At 36.9% G+C, this 18505-nt stretch overlaps 3 protein-coding genes, 1 long non-coding RNA gene and 1 pseudogene across 6 annotated transcripts; 2 read left to right on the top strand and 3 right to left on the bottom strand.

Annotated features, from left to right (window-relative positions):
* Positions 1–383: 383 nt before the first annotated feature.
* On the bottom strand, positions 384–3350 carry LOC110428382 (Glycolipid transfer protein (GLTP) family protein). Its single transcript, XM_021444212.2, has 4 exons — positions 2556–3350; positions 1957–2129; positions 1351–1496; positions 384–694 (listed from the first exon to the last, which is right to left on the bottom strand). The coding sequence occupies exons 1-4, from the start codon at positions 2790–2792 to the stop codon at positions 588–590; spliced, it is 663 nt and encodes a 220-aa protein (XP_021299887.1). The 5' UTR covers positions 2793–3350; the 3' UTR covers positions 384–587.
* Positions 3351–3472: 122 nt separating this feature from the next.
* LOC110428380 (Major facilitator superfamily protein) lies at positions 3473–6839 on the bottom strand. The gene is made up of 4 exons (XM_021444210.2): positions 6680–6839; positions 6311–6528; positions 5577–6136; positions 3473–4510 (listed from the first exon to the last, which is right to left on the bottom strand). Exons 1-4 carry the CDS (start codon positions 6762–6764, stop codon positions 3619–3621), a joined length of 1755 nt encoding a protein of 584 aa, XP_021299885.1. The 5' UTR covers positions 6765–6839; the 3' UTR covers positions 3473–3618.
* Positions 6840–10714: 3875 nt separating this feature from the next.
* LOC110428290 (uncharacterized) lies at positions 10715–11606 on the top strand. The gene is made up of 2 exons (XR_002446435.1): positions 10715–11079; positions 11248–11606. It is a non-coding gene; the product is annotated as an uncharacterized LOC110428290 (long non-coding RNA).
* Positions 11607–11656: 50 nt separating this feature from the next.
* On the top strand, positions 11657–13086 carry LOC110428411 (F-box protein At5g49610-like; annotated as a pseudogene).
* Positions 13087–13775: 689 nt separating this feature from the next.
* Positions 13776–16438, bottom strand: LOC110428223 (protein NRT1/ PTR FAMILY 3.1-like). 3 transcript variants are annotated; one of them, XM_021443978.2, is made up of 5 exons: positions 16285–16438; positions 15970–16204; positions 15675–15892; positions 14899–15458; positions 13776–14797 (listed from the first exon to the last, which is right to left on the bottom strand). In XM_021443978.2, exons 2-5 carry the CDS (start codon positions 16076–16078, stop codon positions 13930–13932), a joined length of 1755 nt encoding a protein of 584 aa, XP_021299653.1. In that variant the 5' UTR covers positions 16079–16204; positions 16285–16438; the 3' UTR covers positions 13776–13929. The 3 variants fall into 3 exon arrangements, with proteins under 3 accessions (XP_021299653.1, XP_021299654.1, XP_089641733.1); XM_021443979.2 differs by having other exon boundaries at positions 15970–16192; XM_089785607.1 differs by having other exon boundaries at positions 15970–16438.
* Between the last annotated feature and the right edge of the window lie 2067 nt (positions 16439–18505).

Raw genomic sequence — 18505 nt, 5'->3', positions numbered from 1 at the left:
ATGTGTATCATAGATCTTGATTAACTATTTCACAACAAGGAAGAAGATATCGTAATGGATCTGATTCGGAATTAGATATTGTATGATCTTCTGTTTCAGAACTAGGAAGAAGAATTTGAACAAAAACAGAAAAATGAAGAACAAGAACATATGATTCCAAAGAAACACAAATGAGTATAATGAAACATTGTTGTATAGATTTTCTTGTTTGCGGTCAGCTGTTCATAACCAGTCATATTTGGAGTCAGTTGTTTGTCTACAAATAACCTGAGCTTCTTTCTTCCATGAATAATTAAAAATATTGGTTACAACTTCTGCTCTTGATCTCAAGAATATACTCCAACAATCGCAGCAAAACTGATATAATGTGACTACTTCAATAGAAATAAGCAGAATGAACACTGAAAAAGAAGGATGGTGTCATTGACTGTTGCAGTAAAATGTTAAGATGCTTCCAGGCAGGTGCAAAGAATTCAACTTTGGCAACGGGCAACTGGCTAGAACAATGAGATGCATGAAGGATTTTGTTGCTGCTTGAATAGAAGATTCTGTGCATTTTTCTCTGACACTCTCTTAACTGATATGATTCACCAGTCCAAGGTGATGTTCCTAGAAATATAAAGCTTGTCAATGTACTCTATTACAGGCCGTGAAGCTTTGATATACCTTCTCATTTTCTTCTCTGCTGTATGATCTGCAACAAATGTTGATTAATACATATAAAGAATCTTTCAAAAAAAAAAAAACATATAAAGAAAAGGATCATGTCAGCTGAATCTTAGATTTCTCATTTTCTTCTGTGCGATTAGAACATGATATTTTCTGAATGACTTAAAATCTGTCATAGGAAGTGCATCATATCTTGTCGAAGATTAATTCTCAGCCTCTGGGAACCTTTGATGTAAATCATAGTTTAAGCTTCCAACCCAGATATTATTGATGGCTTTAGCCCCTTACCAGTTAGAAGAGGAAAAAGTGAGATAGGGTGCGTGCACAGCAAAGTTTTCATAGATGCCAATTCAAGGAAAACAAAAGCTTGAGAAAGCATAAGCAGGTTAAACACTTTCCCCTTTGTCTGGTTAAATAGTTATATGCTGTCATTATAATTTATGTATAGATAATGTAGGCAGGTGTTAATTAGTATCCATCAGCTATCTTGCTGTCTCCTGAATCAGACAAAAATGCAGGCATTGATCAAGATTCAAGACAAAATGTTATGAGGAGAGCACAGCTGCTCCTTACTTCTGAAATACATTGTTTCTTCAAAGTTGCAGAATTTCGTAAAACATCTATCCATTGGACTATATTAGCTAGCCAAGAACTTCATGCATAAATTTCATTCAAATTCACCTGTCTCATTGAGCTTCAGCAAAAGCTGTTCCCTTGTTGGAAGAGTATACATTCCAGCAGAAACAGCAGTCCTGATAGCCCATGTGTGGTATGGGGCACACACTTGAGCATAAGCTGTTGAAGCTGCTTCCCTTAAAGAGTAAACCCTAGAATTCAGAAAGAAAAACCGAAGCATCAGATGACAGGATTACAAGGAGAATTACTTGCTTGTAACAAAAGGACATGTAGCTCTCCCAGGAGAAGACCTAACCTAAAGAGGCAAACAGAAAACAGACTTTTCTTTTCGACTACATTGATCAGGTTATAACCAATGCTACAAACAGTTGCATCACAGCAAGAACATGAAATTGCAATGAAAGAAAAACAGTCATAGATAGATCATCCATGGTGCATAAAAATCAGTCACTGATGTCTAAGAACTGCATGTTATTATATACTAAACCAGAGCAAGCAACAAGCATTGCAAGACTCAATAGTCTAAACTCTCTGCCTCTAGTTTCTTTTCCTCGGTTTCAGGTGTTATTCTGTCAGAGAAAGTACCAGGAATCATTTTGCATCTTTGGAATTTCAGTGCATGAAAAAGGGAAAAAAAATGCAAAAACATACTCAGATGACAGAAATTCCTCAAATAAAGCCCGGATGAGGTCAAGACCCTGTCTAACTCGACGCAGATTACGCGAATGGCTTCCTGGTTTTTTCACTGTGTCATGTGCAACATCTAGATCAAGTACGTTTTCTAAAGTGGCAAATCTCTTCGATGCCTCCACAAGATCATGTACCTGAAAACATTAAACCGTTCATCAGATCAAGGTAATGGGTATTCATAAAGAAAGCAAAAGTACAAAGTAGATGAGATTTGGAAGAGCATCAGGTCATGCAAATAACAGAAGAACACCCTGACTTTGATCAAAGGGTGGGGTGCAAATGAAACCCAAGATGAACATCGAATTCATTGATGCAAATCCCAGGAAACTAGACCTTGACCAAGTGGAAGAAGTTCCTCGTTATGTAACATGTAAGGTTTGCATTGATTGGCTTGACAAAGTGGAAGAAGTTCCTCATTATGTAACATGTAAGGTTTGGATTGATTGGCACCAATCACAGGTTCAATGGATTCCAAAAGCAGTTTTCAAAATGCTATCAATGTTCACAGTCCAACGTACAAGGAATCAAGATTAAAGAATAAAAAAAAAAAGGCAATGAACCTTGGCGACGTACTCCATCTCGGCAAACTTGAAAGCGAGGCCGAGGCAGCTGAAAAGAACAGAAACTAAAGAACATGCGTCACAGAATTTATCCAACCGAAGCTCTTCATCCTTCATCTGACACTCCAAGAACTCCGACAGCTCCTCAAACGCCTCCACTATAGCCGACAAAGGCGTTTTCGTTGTCATTGCCATCTTCGTTCGAGAATCATCAAAATCATTGTCTGCTTCATCCATGGCTATATATGATTTTTTTTGGTTTTACAATTTCATGTTCTAATGATTAACCACTCACTCTGGGAATCATCATAAGATCAAGAAAAGATAGAGAAAGACGTCAAAGGTTAATTTGGGCTAGAGCTTTTACGTGTTGGGATTGATTCATATCTCTTCCTGTTGTGGAAAAACATGTCAACTTGACAAGTGTGTGGGAATATGTTAGAGGTCATACTAGAAACACGGTCCGCCTAAGCAAAGAACTTGGGGCATTGGGTTAGGAAAAAGCTTCACAGACATATGGTCCTCGATTCCATGTCGTTTCCCTTTTCGGTCGTTACTCGTTGCTTTCTTGCTTTTCGATGAGATGGAAGGAAAATTTTGGGTCACAATTAATTTTGGCCTAAAATGCAAGTAGACTACCTGAAGTAATTATCATCATTATTGTTTAATTGAATTAGTTGGGAACTTGGGATGGACAATTGCCCTTCTGTCATCAATTTTCAATAACTAATACCAGCCAAATTTGAAAATCAAGACACCCCACTTTCCCTTCTAGTTTAAGACAAAAAAGAAAGAAGACATTGATCGTTTAGTATTAAGGAATATTCTTCTCTCTTGCTTTTGCTTTATTTGCTTGGTAAACCAAAATTAATAGAAAAAAGAAAACAGAGTAGTTTCGAAATTCTTTATGATTCATCTATCAGAAAATGTAATTCTTGTAGTTGTTTTTTTTTATTATTATTATTATTTAGTATTTTACATGCTTACGATTCAGATTAAAATCTCCTAAACTTGCTCTACAAGATGTATCACTAACTAGCTAGGTAGACCCTGGAAATGCAGACTAAACCTTGCTTGCAAGCTCTACTCCATCTTTTTCAGGTTCGCTGTCTTCGCTATAGATTTGAATCGGCTTGAAAGTATAGAGCTTGGCGCAACAGATGTAGTAAAGAAGATTAACAACCTGCAATCCGGTGAGCAACCAGTAAAAATACTCCAACTTTCCCTTGTTTAAGTTATTATCCGGAAGCCAATTCGATCCATCAGGTCCAGCACTGAATTTGTGCACTAAAGAAACCAGCAGCGTGCTCACGTAGTTCCCGACTGAAATTGAAGTCCAAAACAGTGCAGTAGCAGTGCTCCTCATGCTTTCAGGTGACTGATCATAAAAGAATTCCAAGTGTCCGATCGACATGAAAGCTTCAGCTATTCCATGGAGGGCGTACTGCGGCACGAGCCAGAAAACTGGTATGGGGATGATACCGTGAGCCTTGTCTTGAAGCCCGTGAGCGAAAGCTGCGTTTTTACGCTTTATTTCGATGAAGCCTGCTACAAGAGTGGCTAACACTGATATCACGAATCCGATTCCCATCCGGTGCAAGAACGTGATACCCCGGTCGAGCCCCGTGAATCTGCGGGCAATGCGGACTAGAACCCGGTCGTAAAGGGCTATGGTGGAGAGCATGAAGACCATGGTGAAGACAGACATGGAACCAGCAGGGATTTCGAAGGATTTTGTCAGGTGCCTGTCCATTGTTTTGGCTTGTTGCAGGGAGAATGTGCTCTGCTGAGCATAAGCTGTGATGAGGAGGATTCCTGATGCCCATATTGGTCCCATTCGGATCACAGATTTCAGTTCCTCGACTCGATGCACAGTGTTTAGTCTCCATAGATTAGGCGCTTGAGAGGATTTCACATCATCTTCCTGAGTCACAGTGGCTGCCTTGTCAAGAAATCTGCAATTCACCCATATACATTCCAAAAATCCACATCATTACTTTCAAGCTAAAACCATGTTCTTGCAACCAAATTTAAGCTTTAATAACATACTGTTTGTTTTTGGTATCAATCAATGTTTGTTCTAATACATATGCAAACAAAAGACAATTCAACTTTTTCAACTTATTTCAGCATTATCAGAGGGCAGATATTCATAATTTCCATGGCTTTCCTTCCCCAGGCCAAGCCTGCCAGGGGCCAGCTAAGGAGCAGATAATCCCACAAATTGCACTCAGTGTCTGCTGGAATCTGCATGTATATTAGTTTCTGATAAAGACACTAAAAAAGATGATCTGTTTTCTCTGCTAACATGCAATTATGGTAGAGATCAAGTGTGTGTGTGGCGGTGCTGAAAGCATTTGAGGTTGTGGGCCCAGCTCCCAATTATTGTACAATTCACAAATTATTGACTCTTTTTTCCCATCCTAACAATTAAAACTGACTCTGACCAATAGACAAAAGTGGGTAACAATCAAATTCTTGAAGCAGACCTTATCTTCTTCCAGTTTTCCATTTTAGAAAACTGAAAATAAGATATGTGAAGACCTGATCAATTGAAAAGTGAGAAGACATACATCATTGAAATTTTATCATTAATTTGCATTTACTGCATCAGTCGTTCATGTTAGACTTGACATGGAAAAAAAATTAATGCCTTTTTTTTATTGTTTTTAATATTAAAAAATTAATATGAAAAAATAAGGAGTTATAAATGGTTAAAAAAAGAGTAAACTACAAATACTTAAAGAATTTTCAATTTTTTTAGTTTTTATTTTATATCATTAATATTAAATTAATAAAATAAGATAGATATTTTATGTCTCAAATCATAAGGTGCTATTCTCTTTGAACAACATGGTCTGAATCTGATGTTACTATTCTATTTATGGTCTTACGGTCGGTTTCTAGACCGATTCGATTCCATTGATGAGTAGCCTGTTTTTCCTCTTAATCATGACAATGAAGTGATGCAAATTTGTCTGTTTGTTGGAGGAGACAAAGAAAGGAAAAGGCACAACTCACGTCATTTGTTTCGTGTGAACAAGTTTTCCACCTATAGAAATTGCTGCGTCAAGCTCTTCATTCCGGTACAACAAGTGTGGATCAGTAACCATGGTCAATTTCCTCTTCTTGAAAGCTGCCACCGAAACCTGTAACAAGCGGGTGAACGGACTCCCTGCCGGATCCATGTGCCGGTAAAGTGGGTAACCGGCGATGAAAGCGATGATCGAAAGGAACATGGCAATGGTGGGGATTCCGAGGCCCCATCCCCACCCGATGTTGTCCTGAATGTAGACAAGAACTGTCACAGCCACCAGGATTGATACCCCCATGACAAAGTAGTACCAGTTGAAGTATTTCCATGTCTTGGTTGATTGCTTTGGGTCGGTTTCATCGAACTGGTCTGCCCCAAATGCAACCACACAAGGTCTGATCCCTCCTGACCCCAAGGCTCCTAGTAGGAGAGATCCATATAGGATTGCCAACTGTCCTGCCGTAGCTTGCTGGCACACTTCCTCGCCTTTACATGGTGGCGGCCTGAATTGTGGAAGTATAGCTGATAGAGTTAAAGATGTCATCCCCTGATTCAAGAGCAAAGCTTTTGTTAATAATTACGACTTCATAAACCCCAAAAGGAAAGGAAAGGTAAGCCTCGCTTGATGTTGACATAAAGCAACACGGAATCTTTGATCCTTCCTCTAGCGAGAATTCTCGACTACAAGCCAAAGGTTAAGTATCTCTTTCATGAATCTTACGATTTGGTATATGATGGAAGCGACTGTTAGAGTCCAGAAACGTCCGGCGTATGCGTCGGCTATGAAGGCACCAAGCAGCGGTGTCAAGCTAGCAGTTCCACCGAAGTTCGTCAGAGTGTTGGCAGCCTTGGTTAATGGCATATGAAGCTGTGTCGTTAAGTAGCTAATCATATTAGCATTGAATCCTACCACAGCCAATTTCTCACAGACCTCATTTGCTGCACCCATAAACAAAACCAGCAATAAATTAAACCAAAGTCGAAAACACAATAAGAAATTTCATAATTCATTATACAGACGTAATTACACATAAAAGCATGCACGTACACACATGCATATATATATACATATAGAATTAACAAAACTTACAAAAAATGAAAGGCATGGTGATCATTCCTCCCTTCTGCCTTTTAACATTGTTTTCTTTTTTATTACTCTCCTCCATTTTCTCCATTTTTGTGCTCTAGAGCTAGCTAGTGTTCCTGGAATGAAATGGTGTCCATGGAAGCCTATTTATAAGGGCTAATTGAAGTGGGTTTTTTACCTCTTGTAAACAGAGAATTTACAGCAAAACATCCATGGCCACAGATTGAGCAGTGTCAAGAGTTGGATGGATGACAGTGAACTTTCACAAATATTAAATATAAAAGTGACATATGGACAGGCAAGGGACAAAGAAATTTTGTTATTTTAATCGTTGTTGTTGGTTTGTATTATCCTCAATTGCTACATGGGGGGAATGGACTTGACCCAACCTCTCTTAATAATTGTATGAGAAAGATTGTTCAAAAACCACAAGGAGATAAGATATCAGACAATTTAATTTCGTCATCTTTTGTATGGTGGGTTATGGGGTGCTACCACTTCTTGAAGCATTGAAAAATAAAAATAAAAATGTGAAGAATGATGAAAAAAAATAGGTAAGGGGATGAAATTTTTAGCTTTAACTTGACTAAAGGATATTAAATTCAATTCCCACATAGCAATAATTCTTGCACAATTTACTGTTACTTTTCTTCTATAAAAAAAAATTACAGATACAGAATATTCAATTTCGTCAGAAAAAATCATTTATTTTTTATTTGTTTTTTGGTAGGGAGGAAATATTGGACTGAATATTCTATGAAGGATACATTACTCGGCTAACTATCCCTACATGGCCTACTCTTTTCCCCCATAGTATGTCATCTTCTCCATGGCATCCATGTTGTTTGTGTTTTGGCCCTAAATCATCACAAAATCATTGCACTCTTCTATTTTGATTCAAACTTTAAATGAAAAAAAAATTGAAAAGTTGTATAAAAACAATTGTTTAATGGGTTGATTAAACCAAATAAATATTGGACCATCGGTGATGAAAACATTACTTTGTTCCTAATTCGATTTGAGCCAAATAAAAGCTCAATATATTTAAAATATGTACAAACTTTAAAAAATTTGATGACTAAATCCTGCTTATCCCTTGTTTAAATTAATTAAATATTTTTTATCTAATGAGAAAACATTTTCCCATATAGTATATAAAACACCTTAACAATTCCTTGATTTACAAACACTCATTATCATTGGCCTAACCACATTTTTAGGTCCAAAAGGGAAACAATTTGGTATGATCAATGCAAACATTTTTACAAATAAGCAATCTAACAAAAAATGCTTGCAATTATTGATTTTACATTTGAAAGAAAGGATTATTATTCTACATACCGATGCTTGTGTATAAGATATTTCTTTAAGAAATTTTAATTTTTTTTTGAGACTTAAGAGAAGGAGAGTTAAATATTATTTTTTAAATAAAAAAATTATGTACCAATCAATAAATTAAAAGCACATATACTTTTAAAAAATTTTAATTGATTATATAGTAATAAAATTAAATGGCTTTCATTGGGGGGCTATTGCTTTGTGTGGTAAGTATCACTAAGGCCGAACACATGTTTAGTGCTTAGCACAAAGCCAAAGAATTGCTTCAGCATTATTCATAGAAAATGATGGAAAAACCTACTAATTAAGGCGTTGAAGGGTTTGATAATCTTCTAGATGACTCCTGTATTAATCTTTTTTCACCGCAATTAACGAAGGAAAACTCTAATGGACTTGACGTGTGAGATGATGCAAGCAAAATCAAGGACAGGATAGCTGTCGATCAGAACGAAATGGAAGCAAAAAAAAAAAATCTCTTACCAAAACATAGAAATACCAATAGGACTTCATTTTTGTTCTTTGATGGAAGTAGCATGAATGGTCTGGTTTGTCTCTACCACGCGTTGCAACATTTCTCAGTCTCCCATGATTTGAGTCAGGTCAAAATCAAATCAATTGTTTCATCATTATTTTGTTTTTGTTTCCCTTTTTTTTTTCTTTTAAGTTTGCTAATAATTTGTCTGCTCCTTGGTTAATCTGGGTAACTCTCCAAGTGGGGTGGCTCATGGCTATGAAGTCTAGAGATGGACCCTTCTCGAACTACTTAGCCGACCAAGTGGACCTTAAAAGTTTTCGTTTTCTTATAGATAAGACCAACCCCATTGCCTCTGAACCAATTTGATCTGTTTCACTTTATAGAGTTCTAGAAAGGGATGTTAATTTCTGAGTTTGGGTATGTTGCACCTGCTTTCTCGTTGCATAACCATGGCAGGGTAAATGGAAAAGAAAACGAGCACGTAACGTTGAGAAAGTGGGGGCTGGTGACAGCATGTGTGTGTCCTTTAGAAAGGGCACGTAGTCCTTAGGGTCTCTTTCAGCGTGCCTTGTGCTCATTGATTTTAGTGAAAAAAGAAATGAGCCCAGAACTGACGGTGGGTCGTTGAGTCATTTCAGAAGATAGAATTCGATCTTTCTTCAATTATTTTGTTGGCTGGAATTGTGGAGGAATCTTTTATCACTACCCTGAATTTCAATTTCCATGCCGAAAGGTAGATTTTCTGCAATACATGTAAGGTCTTGGACCATTGCAACACCTTACGAACCAGACCGATAGAACAAAAAATGAAACAGCATTCCAACAAATGGAAATATTTCGTCACTTAAAACACCATATACGAACTAGAACAGAATATACACAAATGAAGACCACAACACCCCCGGCACTAAACAGTATTCAAAAACAGTTAATGCGTATCTACACCGGATCAACCAGAGGTGGACTGAGGAGAATAGCCATCGAAGGGTAGCAATCACCCAGCTTAGAAATGAACATGGAACTAGTAAAGAGAACGTTAAGCCAATGCCTAATTGTTATACTGGGAAAGAAACCGAGTCAAGAAAGTCTCAACCCATGGGGAAAAATGGACCTGGTTTGGAAGATTAGTTGTGACCTTCCCTGGGATGATCACTTGATAAAATTTTATTATACTTTTTTTGGGTTCAAATGATGAATTAATTTAATCGAAACTGCTTTAATTAATTTGAAAATTTTGTTCAAAACGGCCTTTATGACACTTACGTTGAGGCTTTTTCAGAAAGAGACCACACGAAACTTAATTGGCACCCACATGATAGAGGACAAGATTGTACTAATTAATGGCAATGGTTTTCCTTTTTCTCTCTTCTTTTGTTTTTGTTATTTATTCTTCTAATTAAGGATTTTTTGTTTCTTCACTATGGAGGCCATATGAATTATTTAGATGAAAATTTCCATTAGGAATATCTTGATGAGATTTTAGTCAAGAGATCTGACTTTTCCAGTGATATGTACGTAAGAAAACTACCTTAATCACATAGTTTAAGCTATATAAGAAAATTGATTATATTATTATAAACTCATTTAGATGAATTTTATGAAAGTTTTCATGGAGAATTAGTAATTTAAATGAGGAAAAAATTTCAATTGTTGAAAAGCCAGGGGGGAGTCATTCCCTTCTTAGCTTTCTCTTATATTGTATATATGTTAATTCAAGCGTATCACAAATATTTAAAGTAGATTTGCTTCCTAAGGAATCATGCATTGAAAGTGTTATGTTGTAGAAAGAATTTTGCAATTAATGTTTTGTCTTCTCTTCATATTTGATAAAAAAACAACAGCATTAAATAGAAAAAAGAAATCCTTACGTCTAAAAGACATATTGTATTAGAATTCTTGAATTTATAATCGACATAATATATATGTAATGATTTGGGTTCAAGTATTATTGATTCAATAATTTTTTCGATCTAATTCAAGATTACTAATAATGATTGATTTAGACCTTTATATTGATCTTAACTCTCACATTCGTATCTGATCTAAAATGAGATACGTCTTAATATTCTTATTCACACATTCATATCTAATTTAAGATGAGATACGTGTTAATCTTAATCTTCTTATTCACACATTCATATTCAATTTAGGATGAAATATATCTTAATCTTCTTATTTATATTCGAAATGGTGTGCCATAATATAAGCAGGAGATTACACAATAATTCTCTTGCTTTGGACTATATTGCACAAAAATGTCAAGAATGGTTTTAGATCACGTTGAGACGAGACGCAAAAAGAATAGATAAAAACAGGTTTCTTATGCGCATGCATTTGAAAAAAAATTCAAAAGGGTATTGTTTTTGAGGCTGAAAAGAAAGGGGGGAGGCATTTCTGTTCCAACTCACATGAACGCCACAGTATAATTTTGGTCCCTAGTGTTAGCAAATGCCAAAATTGTGGTCCTCAATTTCATGCTAAAAGTTGCTTTCACTATGATTTTGGCTAAGCCACAGTTCTGATACTGGAAAAGTTGAAATGAAAGTGGGATGCTTTGACAGACACAAGAGAACACATCACGAAAACTAAGGTTGATATATGCCCAAATGTCGGCAAATTGCAACCCTTTTTTTTGTTTTTTTTTTTAGATTACACAGTTTGAAGTAATCATTTTCGAGACAATAATTTAAGAATTTTAAGATAATATGGGGTTTTTTTTTTTTTTCTGATGATTTGAGGTTGTCTTCTTCTGTTACAGTCGCTGCCATGTCCACAAAATCTGCATTCTCGTACAAATTATTATATGATGAAACACCCCATGCATCTTTGGATATTGAGGCATCAAGTTCTTCATTCCAACACAAGAAGTTTGAACCAGAACCCAAGAGAGCCTCTCTCTTCCTGAATCAGATTTCGATAAAGTGAGTAACCAATAAAAAAACAGGATTACGGATGCTGTTTGGTGCAATGCCTGCCTGTTCTTTGTCCTGGTGTATTTCATTTGCTTTTGTTCCTCGGTTGCTGTAATTTGTCTGTAGCTTGACTGGTTTTCACCAGTCTCTCCCTTACATCGTACGTGTTCAATACCTTAATAAAATTATTGGCTATGTATACCAAGATTGGTGGTGTCTTCCAATAACCTGATTTCATACTCGATGTTAAGATAAATGTTGATCATTTTTCTAGTCGTTGAGATAAATATACCAATTATTTAATTAGAATTAGATTATGAATAAAATTAGTATTAATTTTTATACATATATATAATTTACAGTTTTATATGGTTGAGGTTAGGTTGCAGCTTGTGGGGTGAGGAAAGCTCGAGTTAAAAGGGATAAAAGAAAGAAACTGACTAACTATGGGAACAAAAGCACGATTTACATGGATCTGAAAGATATAATAGGGGAGATTGCTCTTCGTTACCTTCCTGCTAAATCGCTTTTTCGGTGCACTGGAGTTTGTAGGGAATGGAAGCATCAAATATCAACACCTTTCTTTGCTCACAATCAATCAATTTATTTCCATTCTACCTCTGGCTTCTTTTATCAAACACAAGCAGGCGAGCCATCATTCATGTCTCTGGATCCCATGGCTTATGGTGTTCCAGACCAATCTTTAACTGTTTCTGCCTGAACCTGTTCATATTCGGACGTCCTGCAATGGGCTATTGCGTTGCCAGGGACGTACTGGGTGCCAGGCTTACTATATGTGCAATCCTGTTACCAAGCATTGGATGAAACTTCCAAAACCAGATGCTAATCATGGGCCTAACCATGCTGTAGTGCTCCTATTTGAACCGTCATTGCTGAACTTCATTGCTGATTATAAGCTGGTTTGTGCCTTTCCATCTGAACTTGGTGGATATGAGTTTGACAGATATTCCTCTGAAAAAGGATCACGGAGAACTTCTGGTGAGATTTAGTTGGTGATAGGAAGCACCTGCCGAAGTCGGTTGTTCATGTGAATGGCACTGTTTATTGGCTGTCGAGTCAAGGACTTATTACATTTTATCTCACATCAGAGCGGTCTCAGCTCCTCTCTTTTGCATCTCGGGGCATGATGAATGGAAAGCTTTGTGCAGCTTATGTACTTGGTCGGAGCTTATATGTGAGTGTGCTGTCTAACACTCACTCGAATACCATGCGATAGCACAGCCATGCCAGGACCTGCCTAAAAATCCGATCTGACATCAATCTAGGTACTTCCTATCAATTTTCCAGGTCATGGTCTTGGAAGTGTGGTGCTTGTAAGTGGTGACATGGTGTTGCTTCGGAATGGGGACACATTTTATTCTTACGACACGAAGAAAAAGGCCTCTAATTTTTTGGGTGAAATTAACATTGATAGCAAAGCAGGTATTGTTGGTTATGTCAATAGCCTTGTTGAGCTCTAACTGGTCTCTTTTCTCTTGCCGATGCTATACTGTCTGGCTCTGAGAAGAACACCGCACAATCTCTGATTCTTTAAGATATGTGTAAATCTAGTGCAACTTTTTGGTATATGTTTCTGTGTCTTCTTTCTTTTCTTTTCTTTTTGGGTCATTGTCCTATACTCCCAATGAGCTGTAATTTTTGTTCTGACTATTAAAGATAATACTATTATATATAAATTCAAGCTAAATAATTTATATATTTATCTTAACACTGGAGATTGAATAGAAAGATAAGCAGAGATCACATATAAAAAAACAGAGACGATATAAATATAAGTATAAATATATGATGAATATAGAGACAATGCATCAAATATAAATCCTTTTAACAATTTGATAATTGAAAAACGAAAAGGAATCTAATTTATTTCTTTTTCATTACTATTAACATAATTGTTAGTTGTTAATGCATCGTTTTTGTCAATAATGACAAAAGTATAAAATATTAATATTTGTAATGAAACGTATGCATTCATATAAATTATCAACGATCATCAATCATTAAATACAAATAGTAGAGAAAATACTTAATTAAATGCAAATGGTGTACAGAGATAAGACTCGTTTGTATGTATTCAATGAAGGGTCAATATTCAATATGGTTTGGTAGCTTAAAATTATGAGGGTTTGAAAGTCATGGCAAATCAGTCAATCACTTGTTCAATTGTAAATTATATTAAACAAACGATACAGGTTGGACTCATTTTTTATGGTATCATTACATTAAACTACATGTCAATGGAGTTTGACATTTTGCATGAGCTTCACTTAATTTTACAATTATATATATCAGATCCAAGTGCAATTTGGGCTTGAGTATTAGACCAGTTTATTGGTTTGAGTCAAGCACAAAGTTCAGAACTACTGACAAATTATATACGAGGAAACAAGGTCGCCATATATGGCTGGCAATATGTTCTAGCCAGGTGTACATTAACCATGCTATTTTTTCGTGTACAAAGCTATGCTTTGTGTTCCTAATCATGGTGATTAAGCAAGTGCATGAAGCTAAACCTGGCTAGCGAGCTCAACCCCTTCACCGCAATCTTCTGTTTTCTTACTCTGAAGGGGCTTGAAAGTATAAAATTTTGCACACATTAAGTAGTATACAATATTTAGAACTTGCAAAACTGTGAGCAACCAGTAAAAATACTCCAACTTTCCCTTATTCAAGTTCTTATTAGGAAGCCAGTCGGTGAACTTGTGCACTAGGGTAACCAGGAGTGTGCTTGTGTAGTCCCCAGCCGAGATCGATGTCCAGAACAAAGCTGAAGCTGTGCTCCTCATGCTCTCCGGGGCTTGGTTATAGAAAAATTCTAGGTGACCAATCATCATGAAAGCCTCAGCAATGCCATGGAGGCTATGTTGTGGCACAAGCCAGAAAACTGAGATGGGAATTGTGGATTTTGGGCTGTTAATAAGACCATTCACTGAGGCTGCATGTTTCCTCTTCACTTCAACGAATCCAGCGACTAGAGTTGCTAGTATTGAAATGAAAAAGCCTATAGCCATCCGGTGCAGGAAGTTTATGCCTCGGTCGAGCCCTGTTAACCTGCGGGCAACAGGGACCAGCAGGCGGTCGTATAAGACTATTGTGATGAGCATGGAGAAGAGGGCGAAGACGGACATGGAGGCGGAAGGGATTTCAAAGGACTTCGTGAGGTGTCTGTCCATTGTGTTGGCTTGTTGAAGTGAAAACGTGCTTTGTTGAGCAGAGGATGTTGCAAAGAGAATACCAGCTGCCCAAATTGGGAACATTCTTAAGATAGACTTCAACTCTTCAACTCTATGAACGGTGTTCAGTCTCCAAAAATTCGGTTTTTCTGAAGATTTGAGGAAATCAGCTTCGGTCACGATGGCAGCCTTGTCCAAAAATCTGCAGTACAAGTTGAGTTAGAGACGGTTTAACTTTCATCATTATGAAATTAGGCTGGTTAACAACTTGACAACTATTCATTTTTAAAATGTGCAACTTACTTGAATTGTTTTGTATGAATAAGCAGACCATCAGTGGAAATTGAGGCATCAAGCTCCTCGTTCGCATACAAAAGTTTAGGATCAGAAATCAAGGGAATCTTTCTCTTCTTAAATGCCGAAACAAAGACTTGTAACACACGAGTGTACGGGGAGCCGGCAGGATCCAGATTTCGGTAAAGAGGGTAACCAATCAGAAAAACGATTATCGACAAGGCCATGGCAATGGTGGGAATCCCGAGGCCCCAGCTCCATCCAACATTGTCTTGAACATAGACAAGCACAGTTGATGCCAATAGTATTGAGGCTCCCAATACAAAGTAGTACCAATTGAAGAACACCCATGTTTTCTTAGGATGCCTAGGGTCCTCCTCAACAAATTGGTCAGCCCCAAACGCCGCCACGCATGGCCGGATCCCGCCTGATCCTACGGCTGCAAGTAGAAGAGACAGGTAGAGAACAGCCAATTGTCTGCCATTGGCTTCTTGGCAAACTTGGTTACCTTCACATGGTGGTGGCCTTAGCTGTGGCAGCGCTGCTGAGAGTGTTAGGCTTATCATTCCCTGGGCAGATGGAGAAAAATTTTAACACTCGGTTATGTTAAACTGATTGAACCAAATTTTAGCAGCCTATCCTGGAAAGTTCAACTGAGTTTTGGCTAAGATTCGATGCTTCTTCCCAACTATAAAAACAACGGAATCACTCCCACAAATGAAAGTAACATGCATTCCAGGAAAATCTCTAAAAACAATAAATGGGAAAATGAATCTATCTCTTACTAGTAGGTATATAGCTGTCGCAAGAGTGATAGTCCAGAATTTCCCAGCATATGAATCAGCAATGAAAGCCCCAAGCAATGGCGTTAAGCTGGAGGTACCATTGAAGTTAGTGACAGTGTTGGCTGCTTTCGTCAGTGGCATATGAAGCTGCTGTGTCAGGTAGTTAACCATGTTCTTGCTGAATCCCACCATTGCGAATTTCTCGCATATTTCATTCACTGCATCAAGTAATTTCAGCTTAAAAACAAAAAACAATCTTAGATTTCAACCGCTATCAACTATAAAGGAAGCTTACCTAAGATGAAGGGCATTGTCTTAATCCCGCCCTTATTCTCATCGACAAGTCTGTCACTCTGCTGATCAGCCACATTTTCAGAACTACCAAAGCTATCTTTCTTCTCCATAATTCCACTCTCTCCCCTCTTTCTCCAATATGCCAAATGTAGAGCTCTATTTTCAGTACTTTCCACTCAACTCTTTGATCACCAGTAGGAATGGGGATGCCATAAATGCAATTTCTGGCAGGAAAACTTGGTCAAAAAGGAAGAAACAATCAGGTAGACTTAAACCTGTAAGGGACAGAAACAAGTGAACTTTTCTCCAACCTTACCTGCTTTTTCTGTTCCTATAATCAAAGTTTATATATATACATATCTCCTCTTTCTTTTTTCCCTTTTGTTTGTTTTTGGGTGGTTTTCACATTGAATTATTGAGGGGTATATATAGGAAATGGAGATTGGGAAGGTGAGGAATCGGTTCACGAAATAGGGAATTGGACTTTCCTTCATCATTGTTGGAAGACAGACAGCACCGTTGCAGTGTGAGTGGCCTTAAAAATATCGTAAAAACAAGAAAAAGATTGGGAATATTTGGGGATTGAGACTCTTACAACCATCCAAATCCTTACACGTTGCACTCTGACAGCACTTCCTCTTCGGTAGGCCTTACTGATAATGGCTAACAAGATAATTTTCATTTTTTGGTACAGCAGTAACAAGAATATAATTATTCAATAATTAATTAAACTTTTTTAAAAAAATACAATTATTGAGCTAGTATTGAGTTGTTTTAGTTCTTAGTATTTTAATTAAAGACTCAAAACCTTAATTAGATTTTAAAATATTAAAATTCGATTCAGACTTATTGCCCTACTTCCATTTAAACTAATTGGTTTACGTATACATCAACACGTGAAACCATATTTTTTAGAATAACTTAAAAATAAACTTATTCGAAAAACCTTAATCTTATCAATATCTTTTGAAGTTAAACCATCCATTTCACAGCATGATTACATATATGCAGCACCCGCAACACATGTTGAGAACAAAAGGGTTAAATTTTTGTTCTTTTATTATTAACAAATTAAACAATAATTGTGTACATATAACATTGCTTGACCAGGCTACATAGGGTTATCCTTTTTCTTTTTTTTTCCCTTAAGAAATCTTGTGGAAGCATATATACATTGAAGATCATTTAGTGCTATAATTATCATGGCCGATTCCAAACTGCGAAAGTCCAGAAGGAAAGCAATAATAGAGATGACATAAGAGATGACAAACGCAGAGAGAACGAAGAGAAACCGATAGACGATAGCACTCTTAATATATACAATGATTCTCTTCTCCTTTTTGTTTTGTTGCCCTGCATGCGTTTCATCACGAAGAAACCGAAAGCTTGGATAACTCCAACCTTAAACCCGAAACCAGTGTTTTTGCCAGATTAGTGCTGCACCCCAAATACACCATGGCCATGCAGTTGTCTCGGGCATGATAAAGGGGAGTCAATCCGATTGTGACCACCAGCACCTATCCGTTCTGCCACCAACTTTTGACCCGGAAAGTAGGATATGATAGATATTTTCAACCCCAGTTTTCCATTTGGGTCACTTTCACACATCTTGGAGGTCTTCACGCGGAGGAAAAAGTGGGAGAGAAATGTGGACTCCTTCGCACTTACTACGTTTGATTCATCATTTCCTCACTGATCGCAACGAATTTAGTCTCACGTGTTAAGTGTAGTGTTCTTTCTTTTTCAAGAAAAAAATGATTGAAATAAAAGCGTGATTGCAAGGGATAAAAGTTAATTAAGGGGTTGACGACGTCAAATCAGGATCAAGTGATTCCGAGTTCTGAATATTTTGACATTCAGATGAATGAGTGCACGGCCTCGTGACATTTTATTATGCTTCTAATCTTATCAGCACATGGCAAATGAATAGTAAAACTAATGGAGTTCTGACAATGGCACACAGCCACAGCCTCTTCGCGTTTTGGTATATACAAAATGATCCCATGAGTATTATTTTTTTTAATGACAATTCCATGAATAATAAAGCTTTAACATTAAAAAAAGCATTGAAATAAAAACATATTATAAAAATTTTTTAAAAATTAAAAATCAATCACGTCAAATTAAATTCAAATCATATCAAGTTCGGATAAATAATCACATGACCTCTTCACATTTTATTGCGCTCCTAATCTTATCCGAATAACAGCACTAAGGAACAATAACATTAGGGGATCCCCTACTAAATCACCAACATTTCATCTCCTACTACATTTGTTTGATCATTTTCATGTTGATCGAAAATAATTTAATCTCACATGTTAAATGTTCAAGTCAATGATGTCAAATCATCACATTTTATTATGCTTTTAATCTTATCCTGCGCAACAGCACAAATGAACAAAAACGGTGATGGGAATTCCAACATGAGCGCATGGTCTCTTCGCATTTTGGTATTAAGTGCTCATTGAATGAACATTTCAGTCCCTCCTAAATGCCCATCATCCCCCTTGATTTTTAATCAAGTAATCAATTCT

Source organism: Theobroma umbraticum, unplaced genomic scaffold, assembly GCF_002168275.2.
Source record: "Theobroma umbraticum cultivar Fairchild unplaced genomic scaffold, ASM216827v3 scaffold_31.0, whole genome shotgun sequence".
In the NCBI taxonomy this organism is placed as follows: Eukaryota; Viridiplantae; Streptophyta; class Magnoliopsida; order Malvales; family Malvaceae; genus Theobroma; species Theobroma umbraticum.
The sequence above is the reverse complement of the archived record's forward strand: the minus strand, read 5'-3'. Positions and strand labels throughout refer to the sequence as shown.